At 41.2% G+C, this 16,710-nt stretch overlaps 1 protein-coding gene and 1 long non-coding RNA gene across 3 annotated transcripts; one reads left to right on the top strand and one right to left on the bottom strand.

Annotated features, from left to right (window-relative positions):
• Positions 1–86: 86 nt before the first annotated feature.
• Positions 87–13,928, bottom strand: nr2f6a (nuclear receptor subfamily 2, group F, member 6a). 2 transcript variants are annotated; one of them, XM_077517652.1, is made up of 6 exons: positions 13,245–13,928; positions 12,376–13,047; positions 9,928–10,022; positions 7,439–7,770; positions 5,218–5,464; positions 87–2,837 (listed from the first exon to the last, which is right to left on the bottom strand). In XM_077517652.1, the coding sequence occupies exons 2-6, from the start codon at positions 12,642–12,644 to the stop codon at positions 2,566–2,568; spliced, it is 1,215 nt and encodes a 404-aa protein (XP_077373778.1). In that variant the 5' UTR covers positions 12,645–13,047; positions 13,245–13,928; the 3' UTR covers positions 87–2,565. The 2 variants fall into 2 exon arrangements, with proteins under 2 accessions (XP_077373778.1, XP_077373768.1); XM_077517642.1 differs by having other exon boundaries at positions 7,439–7,773; positions 13,245–13,927.
• LOC144016479 (uncharacterized) lies at positions 12,361–16,347 on the top strand. Its single transcript, XR_013282921.1, has 3 exons — positions 12,361–12,706; positions 12,966–13,071; positions 14,453–16,347. It is a non-coding gene; the product is annotated as an uncharacterized LOC144016479 (long non-coding RNA).
• The last annotated feature ends 363 nt before the right edge of the window (positions 16,348–16,710 follow it).

Genomic DNA, 16,710 nt, shown 5'->3' with positions numbered 1-16,710 from the left:
AATCCATCAATCAACAGTTGTTTATTACTTTGGTTATTTACTGGAAATGCATTAATTTGGGGACTCATAGAATTAAACAGTGGCGGTGCACGTTGCAGTGTTTATTTGGCATTCGTCATACAGCTGTAATTACAACACTTTTTCAACAAGTTTGAAAAAACAAACATACATAACAAAAGACACACTTGCTATCTTTTGATTCTTTTAATAACCTTGCCATATACATAAAGCTCAAACGTAAGAATTCAGGAACACAAAAACTAAGAAATTAATTGTACTGTCGAGCTAACCTTCATGAATGACACGGGTCGTCACTTTTAGGCTCAAAGCAAGGAGCAAAGGATTACGCTTGATTTATGTTCTTTGTTCTCAAATATTTGTTAAAACAACAAAACGTCTCAAACTACTAGCGTGAGGTAAGTCCTGGTGGTCAATCAGGGGCCTTCTTTAGCCCACCAAGCGGCGGACATGTGACATTTTGGTTTTCAAAATCGTCCTTGTGCAGTTTGTAATCATCCATTTCAACGTCCCCCTCACATCGTTTAAAGAGTACAACAGCGCTCAGTCTTGAGTGATAACGTGGGTCTTTCGAGAGAGGTATTTTTATGTAAACACATAGAAACACAATGAGGAACTAACAGAGAAAGCGACACTTATATTTTGAAAGGAATTACTTACACAAAGGATGAAACAACTTAGAAGTGCGCCAAAACATTTGAACATGCAAAGAGAAATCAAAGGTGGCCTCGTTATATTTACACACAAAAAGCTCCAACACAGTTAACGTAAACCCTTAGTGTTTGTTATAAATATGCTCGGACTCGCATCAAATATCCGCATTCGCTATTTGTGTTGACATTAGCCATAGAATGACCGACTGGGTTACTCAATGTACTTTTGCCGAAAACCGTGTCATAGTCCAACAAATGAAAAATCCAATTTGATCAAAATAGTAAATAGGGTGCTTCGAGTTATATGTTTACAAAGCCATATTCGTATTTGTATCTTCGTATCAACACATGGAAAGGTGAACCTTTTTTTGTTTAAAATAGCTTACTTTAACCTCCAGAATCCTACACCATACCGTTGGCCAATGGCAGAACAAAGGATGCTTTTTCTCTTTGGTCCCATTTTAAATTCACCTACGTTACTACTAGCCTCATCCTAGCTAGCGCTAAGCTCTCTCAGGTCAAGGTAGCAAATGCCCTTTCATTTGCTGCTAACACAGCGTTAGCCAGCCAACAATGAAGTGTGAGCTAGCCAACAACGAAGCGTTAGCTAGCCAACAACGAAGCGTTAGCTAGCCAACAACGAAGCGTTAGTTGGCCAAATATTCCCTTTTTGCTAGGATAGGGTGACCAGACACACTGGTTAAACTGGGACAGATTATGCCAGTGGCATTGTTTTGTCGCACTTTTACGCAGGTCCCGATCCAGGTGTCCCGTTTTTGTTTTTTATTCCAGCCTGCAAGCCAACTCTTTGCCATTTGTATGTCAATTACACAGTTACCGTAGCGAGTCATACGATAAACCAAAAAGGAATTTAACTGTTAAATTATTTCCTATTTGCTTTCATGTTCATGGTAGCGTTGTTTATGTGTCTAAGAATCATGGGAAATGTAGTCCTACTAGCCGAATGCGCGGACGCAAACTGTGATTTTCTGGCGGCATATTTCCAATGTTACAATGAAGCTTCCAATAGCTACCAGAACCAAGCAAAAAAAAGCAGTGCAATGCCTTGTTTACTGCTGTTGAACTTTCAACCAAAACAGCATTTACCATTAGCTAAAGTAATAACGCAAACACTAGTCACCAGATTGAAAAGCGATTACATTTGTTATAAATAGTTCCTTGTGAAGATTTATTGTATGCTTGATTTGCAGCAAATTTGTAGCGTCCCAATTTTTAATTTTTAAAATCTGGTCACCCTATGCTTGAACGGCATTAGCCAGCCAACAGCGTGGCGTTAGCTGGTTAAATATTCCCATACTCAACTAAAATGGGAAAATTCTGATTCGGTGTTTGTTTTCAGCGACTGATTTGCTACTTAATTTGGGTCCACCATCGACTCGTGAAAAATAATGACACTCTTTCAGACAGAAAGTGATCCCAACTTTGAATGTTTAAGATGCTTGCACAAGTCCTAAATTTATAGCTAATAACAAGGCGGTTGTTAAAAAGAAGGCGGTTTCTGGTGAGGAACATTTACAGAGTTTTATTTTTCTTTTTTAATATCAGATGAAAGCATTCTGATGTTAAATGAGGTATTGGTCTCTTGTCACTGCTGGAAAATATAGCAACCAATGACCAGCTAACGTTCAAGCAGACAGAGTCCATAAGTCGTCTTCTCTGTTTTTGTGCATCGATCCGAGGATGAACTTTGGTGAATTTTCCTTGGTTTTACTTCAATTTGTTCAGCGTGAACCGTTTCACGCCCCCCCACCCAAAACATTTCCAAGTCTTCCAACGACAAACCCCTTGCAGAGAAACGTGTGCTCACGTCATCCTTATGCCGCATTGTCACGTTCTCAGCAAAAAATGGATCACGGATGGAAAATCATTCCCATCACATAGGCACGTAGGGCCAGCTGATGGAGCTTCCGGAGAGCTGCATGTCTCGGATGAGCGTCTCGATGGGGGTCTTCCCCACCAGGCGCATGAAAAAGAGTTGGGAGATGAGGCTGGCGGGTACGGCGCGCAGAGCGGGGAGGCGGAGGAGCAGGCGTCCGAAGCGCTGCGGTTGACTCGGGTACTGCATCCTCTCGTACTCGGTCAGAGCCACCTGAGCCTTCTCCTGTAGGGACTCCACGTGGACTGCGTCTGTCAGACCGCAGGCGTCTAGTGGACAGAGAGGGAGGAGGAAGTTACTTAATGTTGTGGGCAGGTTACATAAAGAGTCGTGATGAATTGTGGAGGGCTCAATTTATCAACGTTGGGATTAACGTGTTAACAGTGGTTAGCCAGCACCAGTTTCTGGCCCAATTTTATTTTATTTTTTTTAATATTTTTTCCCCTTTCGTGACGCCTCAAACTATCAAACAAAATAAACAAAATGGCTTCAAAAGTTAAAATAATTTATTTACATATTCACAACTAAGCAACGCATCGTGAGCAATGCTGACTCACTGGCTTGTGGCTGTTTTTTTTGTTTTTTTTTTACATATTGTATTCGCTATTTGCGACATTAACTGCATCATCTTTTCTCACAATCTGCTGCCTACCGTGACACATATTCTGTTTATATAATACTAGACGGTGCAACAATTAATCAACAAATAATCAATAATTCTGGCCAACATTTTTTTGAAAGATATTTATATATTTTTTGGGGGCGGCACGGTGGTCGAGTGGTTAGCACGTCCGCCTCCCAGTTCTGAGGACTCCGGTTCGAGTCCAGGCTCCGGCCTTCCTGGGTGGAGTTTGCATGTTCTCCCCGTGCCCGCGTGGGTCTTCTCCGGGTACTCCGGTCTCCTCCCACATTCCAAAGACATGCATGGCAGGTTGATTGGGCGCTCCGAATTGTCCCTAGGTGTGCCTGTGAGTGTGGATGGTTGTTCGTCTCTGTGTGCCCTGCGATTGGCTGGCAACCAGTCCAGGGTGTCCCCCGCCTACTGCCCAGAGCCAGCTGAGATAGGTGCCAGCAACCCCCGTGACCCTTGTGAGGAATAAGCGGTCAAGAAAATGGATGGATGGATGAATATATTTTTTGGGTAATTTTGTGCTGTTGATTCTAAAAAAAATTACGTGTTGGTTATTTTATTTTACTTTATTTTTAAGATACAGTGTTCCCTTGCTACGTCGCAGCTCAGTTATTGCGGATCATCACTGCCGCATATTTGCATTTGTGACATTTTTAATACAGTTTCTGGTTAAGGTAAACCATTTAAAGATTAAAAATAAAATCTTCAATTAAGTTATTAATACTAAAATAATATAAATATACTTTTCGTTGTTGTCCTCATGTGCTGCGCAGCTCCGTTCACATTAATTTATGAATGTAGTCTATTGATTGATTTATTTGTTTTTGAGCAGATCAAACAATATGACATGTTTCAAAATGCCAAACAAGGTAATAGATTATAGCAATTTAGCAAACTATCAGAAAATAAGCATGGCAAGTAAAAAAAACATCAGCATGTATACCAGTGATAATAAAGAAAGCTCAACATGTGCAAGTCATAAAAAGGAGTGGGAAGAAGAAAACTTATGAAATCCCACCCCCCATAATCTAATAATAATAATAATCAGCAACTCATACATTTTGCAGTTTAGAACCTAAATTTATTAAGTGTAACAAGTGTTTAGAAGGGTGGAAGAGTTGGCTTCTACTTCGTGGAAATCCCCTTACTGCGGGGATGGCTTTGAACATATTTGCTTTTTTGGTTTGTTTGTTTTTTACCAAATTTACTTTGATCATTAATAAAAGTAGTGTTTTTACATTGACATCAACTGTTTTTGGATTTGTTTACTGCTAATATTGCCTAATTTTCGCTTGATTTTCACATGCAACATGATTTGCCTGCAGAAGACTTCCTATGATAATGATTAACAACAGAAAGACAGATACAGCCTCATCAAATTTGTAGCATAAAGAGAATATCAATGTCATAATGTGCCTATTATTAGCACTTCAAAAAATGAATATCTAAAAAACTACAGCCAATTCGGAAAAAACAAGATCATTTTCGGATTGAGCCATATTAAAATACCCTAAACAGTTGTGTGTTGTTTCCCAGTATTATCAAATTCATCGATGATTAATTATTTTTGATAATCAATGAATTGTTAAATTGGATGCCAAATCAAAAAATAAATATTTAGAATAATATGCTTTGCACCCCCACTAGTCTAAACATGCCGTTCTGATTAATATTGGGTTTGTGGAATATGAATTAAGCAGCGAAATCCACCCGTTTTTATCCATCTCAGGGGGTGGCCATTTTGTCACTTGCTGTCGACTGAAGATGACATCACAGTTGCTCAGGGCTCAAGTAACAACCAATCCCACGTCACCTGTTCAATCTATCTAGTATCCACCTATCTATCTATGTACCCGATCCATTGCCCTGATTAATTTAGATGTACCTAATAAAGTGCCCACTTGACCTGACTATGATCGTCCAGTAGGTGGCAGAAGTGTTTCCTTAAGTCTGACATGATGCTGCAGTACATTTTGTAACAACAAAAATTGCTAAACAAATAAAGAAGGTTCTGTCACCTGGTGAGAAGAGCGCGATGGCCTTGAGGCAGCTGTACTCGGCGGAGTCCACCTGCAGTCGGGTCAGCTTGTCCACCTGGTCCTGGAACACCCTCACCTGGTCCATGAAGGACACCACGCGCTCTGCCGACATGGGCGACGAGTGGAAGCCCGCCGCGGCCAACAAGGGCGCCATGTGGAGCGGCAGGGCCGACTGGGCCGCGTTGAGGATGAACAGCTCGCTCCAGCTCAGCCTCAGCAGGGCCACCTGGTTAGCATGTTGATCACAAATGCTTCACTGTGATTTTGTTTTTTACAGTGCATGAGGCATGGACATCATATATAAAATATAATAATATCATAATGATGGATGGACTTGGGTGATGCAGCGCAGCACATCAACTAAAGAAAAGTCAGCGATAATATGATAATGGTGTATTTCAGTCGTCCTTTCAGATTTATTTTTACTTTGTTGTATTTCCATGAAGCAGTCTTGTATTTTTTTTACTCACTTTATTTAGTAGTTAACACAAACAGATAAAATGGCACCTTCCAAACTCTGCATTCTTGTCTGTTTCTTAAGTATTCTTCATCTCTTATTGTATGTAGTCCTTTTATATAGCGCCCCCTAGTGCTCAAACTGAGACACCATAATCTTAAAGAGGTTTTGAGACAGACTTATTGAGCTATTTTCAGCAGATGGATACAAACAGGTGGATTTTTCTGCTTCATTCGTATTCCACAAGCATGTTTAGACTAGTGGTCGTGCATCGAAGAAAATGTTTGACTTCTGCTTCGAGATGATTCTATAGTTTGTCAATAAAGGTTGTTTAAAATACCCTTCCCTATTACAGTGTTTCCCACTCTTATTTGGATGGTGAGAGATTTGTCTCAAAATTATTCACACAATATCCACCATTTTCATGTGTTTTTTCATTTATTTATTTATTGTGTGTGCGCATACGCTGCCTCGACAAGATGTTCTTCTTCTACTGTTAAATTTTCTTCTTCTACTCCGCTAAAGCAGCAGCAGCCAAAGAGGTAACAATAAAAGAACAGTGTCTTCTAAGTGAAGGCAAAGCAAGCTCAAGAGAAACAAATTCATTTCTTATTAGAAACGTGCAACGGCTCGTTTCCGTTCAGCGGCGACAGCAACACTGCCTCCTTGTGGATGGAGGATGAACCGACCTTAGACGTGTGAATATCTGAGGACGTGTGTGTGACTATCTTGAAACAGGGTGATATTTGTCTCAAAAATAAATGTGCGTGGGACGATCCACAAATGCATATTTGACAACTCACAAGCAGAATTTAATATTTACCGTATTTTTCGGATTATACGTTGTTCCGGATTATAAGTCGAACCAGCCAAAAAATGCATAATTAAGAAGGAAAAAACATATATAAGTCGCACTGGAGTATAAGTCGTATTTTTGGAGGAAATTTATTTGGTAAAATCCAACACCAAAAACATACATGAAAGGCAATTTAAAATAAAAATAAAAGAGAGAACAACAGGCTGAATAAGTGTACGGTATACTAACGTTACATGACTGACATGCCTGGTAATGTCAGTAACGATGTAACATATTAAGAGTTTGTAGCGAACAGTGACGGGAGTCGGAGGCGGAGTGTTGAAGCACGGATCCAAAGGCTGGCGTTTTATTGACATCAGCTTCTGAGGTCTTAACAGCAACCCCCCCCCCCCCACTCAGCTAGAAGCTAACAGGCTAACTCCCCTTTTCCACATAACAAAACCTTCCCACCCGGAACTCTCCCTTCGTCCCAACGTTCTGTGGGTGAATTCACTACAAGTTATTCATATAACTCTAGCATAAAGAACATGCTAACAAGTTTACCAAACTATCAGTTTCACTCCAAATCACTAAATCCAATGAAATCTTCATCCTCGGTGTCACTTTTAAACAACTCCCCCAACTCGGGAGGTAGACAATGCAATGTTGAATTTATCAACACAGGCCAAGAGCTCCCTCTTGCGGTTTAGTATGAAAATAACACGTGAAATGATATAATAATGTGTTGATTTCACACATAAGTCGCACCAGAGTATAAATCGTACCCCCGGCCAAACTATGAAAAAAAAACGCGATTTATAATCCGAAAAATACGGTACAAATTATAAGTCATGAAGAATACACACACAAGATGGAGTCACTGGTATAAGCCTATTCATATTTTCAGTTGAAGTAAAAATGGACCTTGTGGACTAAGTTTCACTAACCTGATCAGACACCGGCAGCTCTGGGAAATAAGGGATGTTTCTGGCCCATTCCACTGTGCTGAAGAGAAGCCGGGCGGCCAGTTCGCAGATGTTGTCAATGCCCATGGAATTATCGGGACCGGCCTGCTGGTTGTACTGGTGCCCGTAGCGGCTGTTGGGGTACGGCTCGGCCCTCAACAGCTGCGAGATGAGCTCGGAAACGGGCTGACCGCCGCTCCCACCGTTGTTGTTGTTGTTGTTGTAGAATTCGCCGCCTCCAAGGCCGCTGGTGCCGCCTATAGGCGTGAGGGTCGGGCTGAGGCTAGGCTGCGGTGGGATACGGCCGCGTTGAACTGCTGTAGTTTGGTTGGGGGAGCAAGGGGGGAAGGGGTACGACAGGAGAGGAAGGTGCACGGATAACAAAAAGAGAGTGGGAGGTGGAGGGAGGATTTGGGAAAGAAAACAGAGGGAGAAAAAAAAATTAAAACTGGGTTCAACCAGCGGTATATGTCAGATTACAGGCAGGCGGGATTGAGCCGATTAGCCGGCTTTTCTTCAAGATGCAAATTAGACCTCCTCAATGCGAGCGTTCTTCTTTTCATCAGCGCCAGATAAAGGTTATCAAGAGAATGCTCCGTGACAATGTTCCAGCTGTCCACAAAGCAGCAAGCTGAACCGCTATCAGACACAGGAATCCCACTCTGTGGCTGACCCTGAACTCCGACCTCCCCGCAGACGCACCCAGACAAAGACAATTTCTCCACAGGGAGCCATAATGTGTCTCATTAACGTGTTTTATGTTCTGTTTCTGTTCGGTCTCAGGTAAACAACAGAGACACGTCAGATATTGTCTACTCTGACTTACATCTGATTTTGTTGACAATCACTTGTTACTATGTACTAGGCAGAGTTATTTGATTAAAATCAATCAAAACAAAATCATGATAATAAAGCCAAATGAAAAGTATTTAATGTAATAAAAAAATAATAATCAGAGAAATCACACTTACATAGGGGCTTTTGGAACAGAGAGATAGTAGTCTACCACAGAACACAAAATAATAAGCAATCTCGTTGAATTTTACCATTGCCAAATAATAATGTGCTAATGCTAATAATTGTACTTTAACAATCTTGAAACGGTGGTCTGACAGTGTCTGTAAGAGGCTAACAATTTTTATTATAGCTAATTTTTGTTTCAATTTTTTTTTAAAGTTGATGCAAATGTATCCTCTTTTGAACACAAATTGTTTTTAGAATAAAAACGCTTTATTTCCGTGACACCAGCCAGCTTGCTGGACTATTTTCCTCTCGTCCAACACCGGACCAGAACTCGTGTCACAGTACGCTGTCAGGGTAAGTCAGTGATGACCGCACACACTGGAGGTGAGGATGAAATACAGATTCATGTCAAAAAAGCCAAACGATCCCTTTAATATTTTGTCTTTAATTAATTTGATACTTTCATTATTTTTCACATACAATTAGTACCTTTAAAAACACATTTTGCAATTCGCTGTTGACTGAAAATGACATCACAAGGGCTCAGGTAACCAATCACAGCTCACCTGTTTTCTAGATTGGTCATGTGACATTCACAAGCTGAGCCGTGATTGGTTAGCCGCTGTGATGTCATTTTCAGTCGACAGCAAGTTGCAAAATGTGTTTTTAAAGGTACTAATTATACATGAAAAATAATGAAAATATCACATTTATTATAGGCAAAATATTAATGTTTGACTGCCAAAAATGGCTAAATAAGTAAAGTATCCCTTTAAAATTAAGTGTCGTTTTTTTTGTGTGTGTATGTATGTGTGGAAATTTTATATATCAAAATTACTAGTTACTAGTTGTAAAGCTATTATCAAATATCATGACTTGGTATTGGCCATCCATCCATCCATCCATTTTCTTGACCGCTTATTCCTCACAAGGGTCGCGGGGGCTGCTGGCGCCTATCTCAGCTGGCTCTAGGCAGTAGGCGGGGGACACCCTGGACTGGTTGCCAACCAATCGCAGGGCATGACTTGGTATTGGCAATTACTTAAATGTTAAGTACGTGTATTTAGCCTGCAAAAACGTGTGTGCATCCCTAATATAAACAACAGTGTGTAAACCTTGCTACTATAAATGTAATTTAAAAGTATTGAATGAAATTACATTTTACCAAGATTTCCACTTCAAGCAATCCACCCCATCAATGGGTCACTTGAGTGTATTGGATTGTGCCTAAAGACCTATAAAATCCGGCTTCAACCGCTGGCTTAAGGCTGATGGACTTGGGTGTCTTAGCAAGCACTTATCTGTCACCATGACACAAACTAGATTAAGGCTGCTAGTACATGGCATTGACCAGACACACACAAATAATTAAATGAGCTACGATAGGGCCCCGATAGATAAATGTGTGCTACAATAAAAACTGTTCAAACAGGATTATATCAAGAAAAGCAATCCATTTCGAACATAAAGAAAGCATAATGGTGACATATTAAGGAAAAAATAGTTACCTTCTTTGCGCATACCCACTCGGAAACACTTCTTGAGGCGGCAGTATTGGCATTGGTTGCGGTGGTGCTGGTCAATCTGACACTCTCTATTAGACCTGAAAACAAATAAAATAGTGATTGGTGAGGCCAATAACAGGCCATCACGTACTTTTTAATCTTCCATTTTTAAAGTCAATGTTGAATGAAAACAGAAGATGCGCTTGTCGGTATGAGACAGTGGGGGAAGTCCTCTAATTCTTAGAAATGTTATTCTGGTTTATTGCTGAAAATTCACTTAATAGGTTGTGAAACAGAAAATCCTATGGAGGTTACCATTATTAACATTCTAGAATAAAATGTTTTGTAAAAGCAAGTATTCCTTGGGGCGATTTAGCTACACAAGAAGAAGATAGCAGTGGAGGGAAGGGGTTCAGTTCGCTTTAAACATGGCTGCAAAGTTTAATTGAGTTATTGTGCATTTGGTGGAAGATTTGGAAAAGATTAATTAAATAGGTGACACAAACATACAACCAGAATTCTGGCACACAAAAAAAACCCAAAATAAAACAAAACAATTGTCCAATCAAATTTCAGCTTCTATGTGCTGCCATGTCGATCAAATTTACTTAAAGGGATAGTTCGGATTTGTTTACATGAATCTCTATTTCATCCTCACCTCAGCGTTCCGTGACACGAGTTCTGGTCCGGTATTAGACGAGAGGAAAATAGTCCAGCAAGCTGGCTGGTGTCACGGAAATAAAGCGTTTTTCTTCTAAAAACAATTTGTGTTCAAAGAGTGATACATTGCCATACAAAACTCCCTTCGGACACCATTACGGCCGGGCACTATTTTCTGTTTGTAGGTATCACTGTGCGGTGCCCCGCATGCAGCTGATAGACGCGCACTAATCTACAAGTTGTTTGTCTTTTTGAAGGCGGAAGGCGTGCGGATCAGCTGTCTGCAGCGCGTTGATCAGCTGTCTACAGGGCGCCGCGCAGTGATACGAACGAACAAAAAAGTAGTGCCCGGCGGTAATGGCGTCTGACTTTTTTCAGAAAGGAGATTAGTATGCAAATGTATCACTCATTTATTTAGGTGACCCCAGCCAACTTGCTGGACTATTTTCCTCTCGTCCAACACCGGACCAGAACTCATGTCACGGAACGCTGTCAGGGGTAAGTCGGTGCTGATCGCACACACTGGAGGTGAGGATGAATGTCAAAAAATACGAACTATCCCTTTAAGGTCTTTCGTATAGTGCTGGCCCATGTAACTTCAACTAATCATCTCACAGTTAAAAGTATGATTTTATTTGATTTTATTTAAATTTCTTATGATTTAGTTATGTTATTTGATAAGTATTGATTCTGAATGGCTCTAAATGACGTACGTGGCACAGTTGTATGCCGTTATACATATAACCGGGTTTACATCTAGACTTTTTTTTTGTCATTCTGCATGAAATCATTCCGACAGAATATCTCTGGTCAACCATTTACATGTTCCAATCTGCCGTTTACATGCACACGGAGATCAATGTATTATCAAAATTCAGTTAATAAGTTTATTTAGCACAATAGGTTGCAATTGTTTCCATACTTTTATGAAAGCAACAGCAGAAAGACATCACTATGCATTTACGTTGTCAAGGGAAAGCATGTGCAAGCTGATGTAACTGTTTACAACATGATGGTTGGATTAGCAAGAGGAAGACACCACTGAATAAAATTCCATTTGTATTCTGATACGGCTTTTTTATTCTGATTAGAGATAGATCGATATTCTTTTTTTCAGGGCCGATACCGATTATCGGTAGTCAAGGAGGCTGATAACCGATATTTGAAACCAATATTCATTTGCAGTAAAAGATAAAATGTTGGAATTAAATTTTTGAATAATGCAAACCCTAACACTTCTTTACATTGTATTCTCACACTGCACTTTTCATTTTACATCCTTCTATCTGCAATAAGACGTGGGGGCGGCGGTGGGGGGGTTAAATGTTTGGGATACTTGTAGTTTTATTATCTAAATGTGATATTTTTATATTTTAAAGTGATAGCAGGAACCCTGTCATTAAAAATGTGCCTCAGTTGTGGCATATACAGCTGTGTGACAATACAATATGTGGTTGGTTTTTCACCGTGAAAGTTGTGTTGCATTTGCGGAAATATCAGAAATGCCCGGATGTACGTGTACGTCCATGCTTTGAAAATTGTTATTAAAAATAACAATACTTTTTATGAATAAAATCTTTCTTTTTGACAAAAAAAAATAGACAGCTACTGTTTGTTTGTTGATCATTACGGTGGTACTTAGAGAGTTAGGTATTTTTATTTAGCTGTTATGTAGTGTAAAAAGTTTGACAACATGCTGACGTGATGGCTAGTTTGCTAATCAGGCAAAAGAACTACAAAAATGTCGGCTCATAGCCATACAGCACACATATCCCATTACGCCCCTCTCACCTGCACGTGTAGCTGAGGTTACGTCGTACGCTCCTCTTGAAGAAGCTTTTACAGCCCTCGCAGGTGAACACGCCGTAATGTTTCCCACTCGACTTGTCCCCGCACACCACACAGTCCAACACGCAGGCCTTGTCGTCCTCCCCAGCCTCCATGTCGCTGCCTCCCGCTTGGGGAGAGCCGTCCTCATCCTCCCGCTTCAGGTAGCCCTTTTCCCCCAGTCCGTTGGTTCCGCCATTGGGATCTCCCCAGCCCCCACTCACCATGGCCATCGCTTGGTTACCGAACCACCGAGGAAGAACACGCCACAGTCAGGCAGCCAAGAAACGTCAAGGTAACATGAATATTAGCAGCTGCTTTGGCGCTTTAGGAAGCTTTATTAAAAAGAAAAAAAAAACGACTTAAAAATGTTGAAAGGTTTTGGAAGGACTAATGAGAGGGGAAAAAACAAGAATAGGGAGGGTGTTTGGCAGGAAAAAACAAGAGCAGTCCCCTCCCACTGCACTATGACCTGGAACCGGTCTGAGTGGTGTAACTTTTCAATTTTTTTAGCCTCTAAATGTCAACGTTTGTCCTCTTGTTCCACCCCGCAGGCTTGGTTCGACTGCCGTCGAATCCAGATGGTGACCAAACCGGCTGACGGTCCTCACCACTGTAAACAATGTCTACCGGCGACTGTGGAAGAGATGAGAAAATGAGGTGATAAATAGAGCGCAAAGACACAAACACAGAGACAAACATGGACAGCTCAGTCTCTCCTGCTAATGGCTGAAATAGGGTTTGAGTGCGGCACAAGCCTGAGGAGGCTTTAACATTGAATTCCCCCCTTCGCCATACCGTTGCCCTCCTGATATAAATCATTCAGTGCTTACCTCCGATTCAACATGAATACGTCCGTTGCTATAAATCCTCTGCCGCTAGATCTTCCCGTCCTCCATCCAGAGAGCGAGGGCAGCTTTCCTACTCTGCTGTAATCCTCTCAGCGGCACCATCATGACCCACAAAGTGAAGCTATTCCACGTCATTTGCTCCTATGGCCGTTAGACTTCTCTTCAAGGCTTCCGGTAAAAAAAAAACTAAAAAAAACGTGTCTGGACTGTCAAGTTGACCTCCAAAACGCGCACACACATACGCAAGGCGTTGTGTGCTTAACACGAGGAAGTGCTGTCCTTTGCGTTCCTTTCCTCCTTCACCAGGAGCCCGAGCTTCGCTCCGAGCTTCTCGTTTGCGAGCCTTTTGTTGGTGCTTGGCCACCGAGAACTAATGATGTGCGGCCTAGCTACTGCTTTTCATCTGTGCGCGAGTGTGTGCGCCTTCCCCTGTGGCAAGAGGTGGGGGAGGAAGGCAAAAAAAGGGTGCACTTACTTTCTCTTCTCTCTTTCTCTCCGGGCGTCTGCACTCCCAGTTAGTATTCGGGAGAAAATTCAAAGCTACAAACAAGTTGGATGGCTGTCCTGTCTACGTTTGCATTCTTCGCTGCTCCTCTTTGCTTTATGTGTGTGTCGGTTTTCTCCTCTAGCCTATTTGTGTGTTGGACACAGGGAGATAAAGCAAAGCAAGCAAGTGAGAGAGCGAGCAAGCGAGAGAGGGAGGGGGGCTGGAGTGTGTGCAGAGGGGGAGGGGTTGGTGTATGTGTGTGTGTGTGTGTGTGTTCTGTGGGATTTGACACTACTATTCAAGCCCTGTGGTTGCCATGGCGCTGGCTGCCTTATATGGCCATTGGAGTCAAAGAGCAAAAAGAGTGGGCTGTGTGGGGCAGCACACAACATACGCGCACACAGAGGAAGAATGTGAAGGATCTTTCTGCTGGGATGCAAAGAGCATGACCCCAAGGCCTTAAAAAAACACACATACACACAATACCAGATTACTCCCTGCTCCAAATACAAGCAATCTGGCCTTTTGTCTCACACAAAGCTATTCACTGTCATCCTAATGGCCAAAATATGAACTTTGCTTCTTTATTTCATGTCAACGCTAAACCCTCCACCATAGCCCTCCCTCAATTCTCATGTATATGGACACCGTATTGTGTCGTGAATAAAGGGTTAACGTTTTACGGTCATTGCTCACTTCGCAGGCGCTTAGCGGAGCACACAGCGAGAGGTCAAAGAGACTTTGGCACCCCGACTATGGCAAAAAGCCCGAGGTCAAATGCGGATAAAGAGGGAGGAGAGCACCCAGAACAACCCCCGGATAAGAGATAAGTAATGAATCTCCTTGTAAATGTGCTGATCGTGTGTGTGTGGAGGGGTTTGGGGCTGGGGGGTGCCGTCACAGATATGGACACATGAAAGCACCCTGGAAGACGGACGGTGTGCAACCTGTTGTCTTATCTACGTGATGTGATTAAGATCATCCCGCCCCCCTCCGCACCTACGCACACACACAGAATTCCTAGCTAACGCCCTGGAGACCACCATGTGTGTGAGCAGCATTGTGCTAGCCTAATAGGTCATCAGAGGGGTGTGTGTGTGATGGGGGATGATGTTAATTTGAATAAAAGTCCCCTTAATTGACCTTATCGTAAACCACGCCCGCATGACCTAGTAAACCAATCAAGACGCAAGTCGTCATGCCTGCGACGGCAGGTGCGTTTTGCTGCGGACAAACAAAAGCAATCCAGCTCCTGGTACTGCATTGCGTGGTTGTCCAAAGCCAAGAAAAAAAATCAACAAAAATGGTTAAACGCTAGGGGTGTTAAAAAAAAAAAATCGATTCGGCGATATATCGCGATACTACATCGCACGATTCTCGAATCGATTCAATAAAAAAAATCTTTTTTTTTTCTTTTTTTTTTTTTTAATATTTATTTTAAATATTTATCTTATTTTTAAATAAGTATTTTTTTTTTTTAAGAGCTCAGAATTGTTCATTCGGTAGTCTTACCGATTCAACGTCTTATCATCATTGCCTTTTTTTTTTTTTTGTGTGTGTGTGAATCGATTTTTAAACTTCCATTTTTAATGGAAAAATATTCAACAAAACGTCTGACTTCGGGTTAGGATTCACACCTTGAGCATGGAAGAATGTTATATGAACGGAACATTAAGCCTTAATATTTTATTTTAATGCTGTTCAGACATGAAACAGATTACAACCTCTATAAGACTGAAATTTCAGATAAATAAATAATACATTTTCATATAAATCTTACACTCTACAAGCTTACTGATTAGTATTTTCTAAATTTGAATGAAAAAAAATCGCAACAATCGACTTAGAAATTCGTATCGGGATTAATCGGTATCGAATCGAATCGTGACCTGTGAATCGTGATACGAATCGAATCGTCAGGTACTAGGCAATTCACACCCCTATTAAACGCTAATCTTGCTCTCGCAAGATGAATTCTCGCGGTATTTGTGAGTTCACAAACTCCGGAGAATACATCTTGTACCGCTCCCGCAGATAACCGCCAATCACAGAGCGACATTGTGTTTGGGGGCGGGATATGCAACTGTGATGAAACCAGGAAGCCAGCACCGACGCCGGAGCTAACAAACGAACCTAACATGGACGAATGGACGCTGCCATTAATTCTGTTCTTGCAGAATTACTCACCGTTTCCTTGTTGAATGTTGAACAGTGACAGGCAATTCATGCATTTCTAGCTGGTAAGATGTTCATGTTTTTCCCCCTTTTCGAAAATTTTCGAAATTTTCACCCATGGCCGTGATTGGTTAAGACAAACGTGTATGTCATGACTGGGTCATGACAGGGTTGTGTTTGAGTCATGCAACGGTTATGACTTGGGATGTACCGATCACGTCATTTTCAGCTGATCGGTATCGGGAGAAAATAATCTGGGTTTTCATTTTTAGCAATTTTCTTCTTCTTCTTCTTCTTCTTCTTCTTCTTCTTCTTCTTCTTCTTCTTCTTCTTCTTCTTCTTCTTCTTCTTCTTCTTCTTCTTCTTCTTCTTCTTCTTCTTCTTCTTCTTCTTCTTCTTCTTCTTCTTCTTCTTCTTCTTCTTCTTCTTCTTCTTCTTCTTATTATTATTATTATTATTATTATTATTATTATTATTATTATTATTATTATTATTATTATTTTAGGGGTTACAAAGCAACAAAATCATCCATAGGTAAATATATTGCCAAACAAAACGTTTTATTTATTTTTATTTATTTATTATTTTGTGCATTTCTGATGCCCCCCCCCCCCCCCCCCCCAAAAAAAAACAACAACAACAAAAAACATCATTGGGATGGTTTTGTTCAAATGAATGGGAAACAAAATGGAAGCACTTTTTTCCCCCCTTCTTAATACTTTACCGAGGAATCAGATCGTGACTCAGTATCGGCAGAGCCTCAAAATCAGGTGACTCGGACTCACA

Source organism: Festucalex cinctus, chromosome 1, assembly GCF_051991245.1.
Source record: "Festucalex cinctus isolate MCC-2025b chromosome 1, RoL_Fcin_1.0, whole genome shotgun sequence".
NCBI lineage: Eukaryota > Metazoa > Chordata > Actinopteri > Syngnathiformes > Syngnathidae > Festucalex > Festucalex cinctus.
Note: the sequence above shows the minus strand (reverse complement) of the source record. Positions and strands in the feature narration are given on the sequence as shown.

Excerpts from the sequence above, each read along its gene's own strand:
- nr2f6a (XM_077517642.1), bottom strand. The coding sequence starts at position 12,644 with ATGGCCATGGTGAGTGGGGGCTGGGGAGATCCCAATGGCGGAACCAAC. Across the intron at positions 10,023-12,375 it reads AACCTCAGCTACACGTGCAG|GTCTAATAGAGAGTGTCAGA; the intron begins GTGAGAGGGGCG and ends ATTTGTTTTCAG. Across the intron at positions 5,465-7,438 it reads AGCTGCCGGTGTCTGATCAG|GTGGCCCTGCTGAGGCTGAG; the intron begins GTTAGTGAAACT and ends CATGCTAACCAG.